At 42.8% G+C, this 3,816-nt stretch overlaps 1 protein-coding gene across 1 annotated transcript in view; it reads left to right on the top strand.

The window, feature by feature from the left end:
• The window catches only part of CEMIP2 (cell migration inducing hyaluronidase 2), an 89,209-nt gene that overhangs the window by 40,235 nt on the left and 45,158 nt on the right, over nt 1-3,816 (top strand). Inside the window, 3 exon segments of the mRNA XM_004713827.3 lie at nt 1,357-1,526; nt 2,981-3,190; nt 3,486-3,691. Of these exon segments, the coding sequence (XP_004713884.3) occupies nt 1,357-1,526; nt 2,981-3,190; nt 3,486-3,691 (586 nt within the window).

Here is a 3,816-nt window from a genome sequence, read left to right as displayed (position 1 = left end):
TCTGGGCCAGCATCGACACAATGGCAGTGAGTTACACATGTGTATTTGTTTTCATGAATGGGCAATGCACAGTTTCTGTACCCGACACTTGTCTAGAAATCATTGTTTACTCGGTGCTTCCTCTGAGCCTTGCCCTGCGGCAAAGCTTCTTTGTATTTCACCCTTCACATCGCTTTTCTTGCCTCTGAGAGAAAGCAGGTTTCACAGTTACTGTTTCGGTAAGTGCTCACTTCATGGGTAATTTAAAGCATTGAAGTGTAAGGGCAACTATTCTGCTTCAAAACAAAACAGGAAAATTTACTTGTCATTTTCCCTCTGTGTTTTATTCAGTGCTGTACTTTTCCTCCTCCATATTACTGACACAAGCAAAAATTAAAGAAAGAAATAAGCAAACAATGCCATCTGGCATGAATTCTTCGTGGAAATGGAAAATGTCACTCTTGTTAGCACGTCTTCCTGGAAATAAGTCTCCACAATTCCCGTTCCCGTGGTTTATTTGTCTTTCTTGTTGTTGTTCTGAGCTGATACTCTGGGCACCAGGGGAAAGTTCATTGCCAGACTGCGTCTACAGTTCTAATCATCATTTAAGAGTGCTCACTACATTAAATTACGACGAGCTGGGAAGGGAAAGAACTTCTGTGCTGTCAGCGTCCACCTGCCCCCAAACCAGCTTCCGGTCCAGCTGCTGACAGACAGCTGCAGCCCCTTTGCTGTGCTGTGGGTCTGCAAGGGCCCTCAGGGACGTGGGTGAAAGAAGAAAGCAATGGACAGGGACCGAGGGGGAGCGAGACTGGATTATTAGACAGATACCAGGTATTAGAGGTGTCTAATGGGAGAGAGGGCTACAAACCCCCCGAGAGCAAACCCCACAGCCATCTAGTCAGTCTGGCTCCTGTGACCCTGTAGGACAGAGCAGAACTTCCCCGGAGGGGTTTCTAGGCTGTTCTATGACCGAAGGAGGTTGTCACATCTTTTTGCTGACCAGCCGGTGCTGGGATTGGACTGCTTTCACCGCTGTGGCCCCAGGGCTACTTTGAGAATGTTACTAACTTAATCCTCACTCCTAGGGACACCAGACAGGGCTTCTAAGGCTGCCAAGCTTTACATGAGCGGGCAGCCTCCACTTTCCCTTACAAGCACAGTGGTCAGTGGGTTTGAACCACCAATCTTGTGGTTAGTAGTTCCCTGTTTATCCAAGAGCTCCACCAGGGCTCCTTTGAGAATGGTAGCAGATAAGACAAAGTGATTGATTCCGCCCTGGAGGGTGATATAGAAGGAAGAGGGATCGCTTTAAAGTACACGTCACGTGTTCTCTGTTCTGACACTCTGTGTCCCCCATTTCTTCACGCCAACCAGAAACACCGCAGTTCTTGCACATGGGAGAGATTGTAGACGGTGTGGACATGAGAGCCGAGGTCGGAAGTCTGAGCCGGAATGTTGTGATCCAAGGAGAAATGGAGGACTCGTGCTATGCTGGAAACCAGTGCCAGTTCTTTGATTTTGATACGTTTGGGGGGCATGTCATGGTATGTGAAAATGGTTGCTTAAACACTTCGCTGAGGTCATGTTCTGGAATAAGATTTATATCACTGTAGAAGGAAAATCTTATTTCTCTTTCCAAATGATAATCAGGCAATTGGATGAACCAACTATATGGACAAAAAGTTCAAGACCCTTGGCATTCATATAATATCTAAAATATTCCATTGAGATTATTAATGAATGGCGTTATGGTCACATGCACTTAGAACTTCCCTGAAAAGCATTTTTGTATGCAGATCTTGATCTGTTTCATTCAACATATATGTGTTGAATACATGGCAGATAGTGAAATGTGTTCCAAGGGGCGGCCTGGACCCTACGTATATATATATTTTTAATCAATTTATTGGGGCTCATACAATTCATCACAATACATAGATCAATTGTGCAAAGCACATCTATACATTCGTTGCCCCCATCATTCCCAAAATTTGCTTGCCTCTTGGGCTCCCGGAATCCGCTAATTTTCCTTTTTTTTTTTTTCCCCCTCCCCTTCCCTTCCTCCTCCCCTCTCCCCCATGCACCCTTAATAATTTATAAATTAATTAGTTTTGCTGTGCCGCACAGGCAGTGGTCTTGAACATTTTTTTTCTTGCCTTAATTTCTAAAATATTGATCCATGTTTTTCCTTTGTTTCTAGCCACATGGTTGAAAGCCCAGGGTTTAAAAACAATTAAGTGTGCTTAACTTTGGGAGCATGAAAGAAGTTTTAAAGGCAAGAAACAAGATCATGGACTGATTAAAACCTTGAGGGAACATTTAGAAATAACTATTCGATACCAAATTGATAGACACAATGAATGGATGTATGGATTGTGATAAGCTGTAAGAGCCCCCTCCCAAAATGTTTTAAATGAAAAAAGAAATAACTATTCAACTGTAGTAAAGGAGATAGACATGAAGTAAAAGGGCCAGACTGGAGATGACCAAAGTGCTACATAAAATCAAAGAACATATGGGGACAGAATTTCTTGTATTTCCCTTTATTCCTCATTGGAGGCTGTTTGTTTGTTGCTGTTGCTACGTAAGACATTCACTGTATAAAGTGAAATTGTTAGAATATTTGCTCTGTCAGTAAGCACGGCCCAGGGAAACAGGATTCCAAAGAAATAAGTGTTTTAATAGACACACTTCTTCAGATGTTCACAATATATGTGAATATATAATTTTTTACACATGTATAAGTATACAGGGTGCATAAATTAAAAAAATTTAAAAAATTAAAAAAAGTATACAGGGTGCTTGTATTGAGTTCAAAGATAATGAGTTTTAACTTTTAACTAAAAAAAATTGACTTAAAAGATAATGATTTTTTTCCCCCCACATACTTTTGGAAGCTTCTTTGTGGATATTTATATTTTAATTTAGATTTTTTTTTTTGGCTACTTCCTTTTTGTGGAACCATCAGTTTGATTCCAGAGACTTTGTTTTTTGGTAGATCAAGAAAAATTTTACTTCGGTCCATCTTTCTTATGTGGAATTGAAACACATGGGTCAGCAGTCCCTGGGGCGGTATCCTGTGCATTTTCATCTGTGTGGCGATGTGGATTCTAAGGGAGGGTACAGACACGCGACTTCTGTGGATGGCCTGGCTATTCATCATAGCTTCTCCAGATGCATCACGGTGCACGGGACGCATGGATTATTGGTAAGCAGACTGGATAGGGACACCCACGGTACTAAGCGTGTTCCCCTGCACGCTTTGCTGCTTCTTGCCCCTACTGAGGATTGTGTTTTCCTTTCTGAATGTGCAGCTGTCCCCTCACCCTTCCCAAAGTACCCTCTTCAGAGAGAAATCAATCCTGACACTCGGCTTGCGCTCCCTCCGCTAAGATGGAAACTTCTTTGTGCATTTGTACTGAGCACGCTATGCTGAACAGCACTTGTTACTTAAATCATAATCCATCTTGTTACCAACACATGATATACTTGTATTCCTGCAGATAAAAGACACCATTGGGTTTGACACACTGGGCCATTGTTTCTTTTTGGAGGATGGTGTTGAACAGAGAAATACTTTGTTCCACAACCTTGGGCTCCTCACCAAGCCCGGCACCCTTCTCCCCACGGACAGGAACAATTCCATGTGTGCCACCATCCGGAATAAAGTATTTGGGAATTATGTCCCTGTGCCTGCCACGGACTGTATGTGAGTACATGGCTGAGTGAGAGGTCACATGTGCTGGTCAGGGTGTTTGACTTTGGGGGGAAAAGTCATTTGGGGGGAAGTTGATTGTGGGCAGGATTGTTCATGAAGAATGCTTAAATCACCTT

Source organism: Echinops telfairi, unplaced genomic scaffold (genome assembly GCF_000313985.2).
Source record: "Echinops telfairi isolate 266 unplaced genomic scaffold, ASM31398v2 ScPeMD7_22;HRSCAF=79, whole genome shotgun sequence".
Lineage (NCBI taxonomy): Eukaryota > Metazoa > Chordata > Mammalia > Afrosoricida > Tenrecidae > Echinops > Echinops telfairi.
The sequence above is the reverse complement of the archived record's forward strand: the minus strand, read 5'-3'. Positions and strand labels throughout refer to the sequence as shown.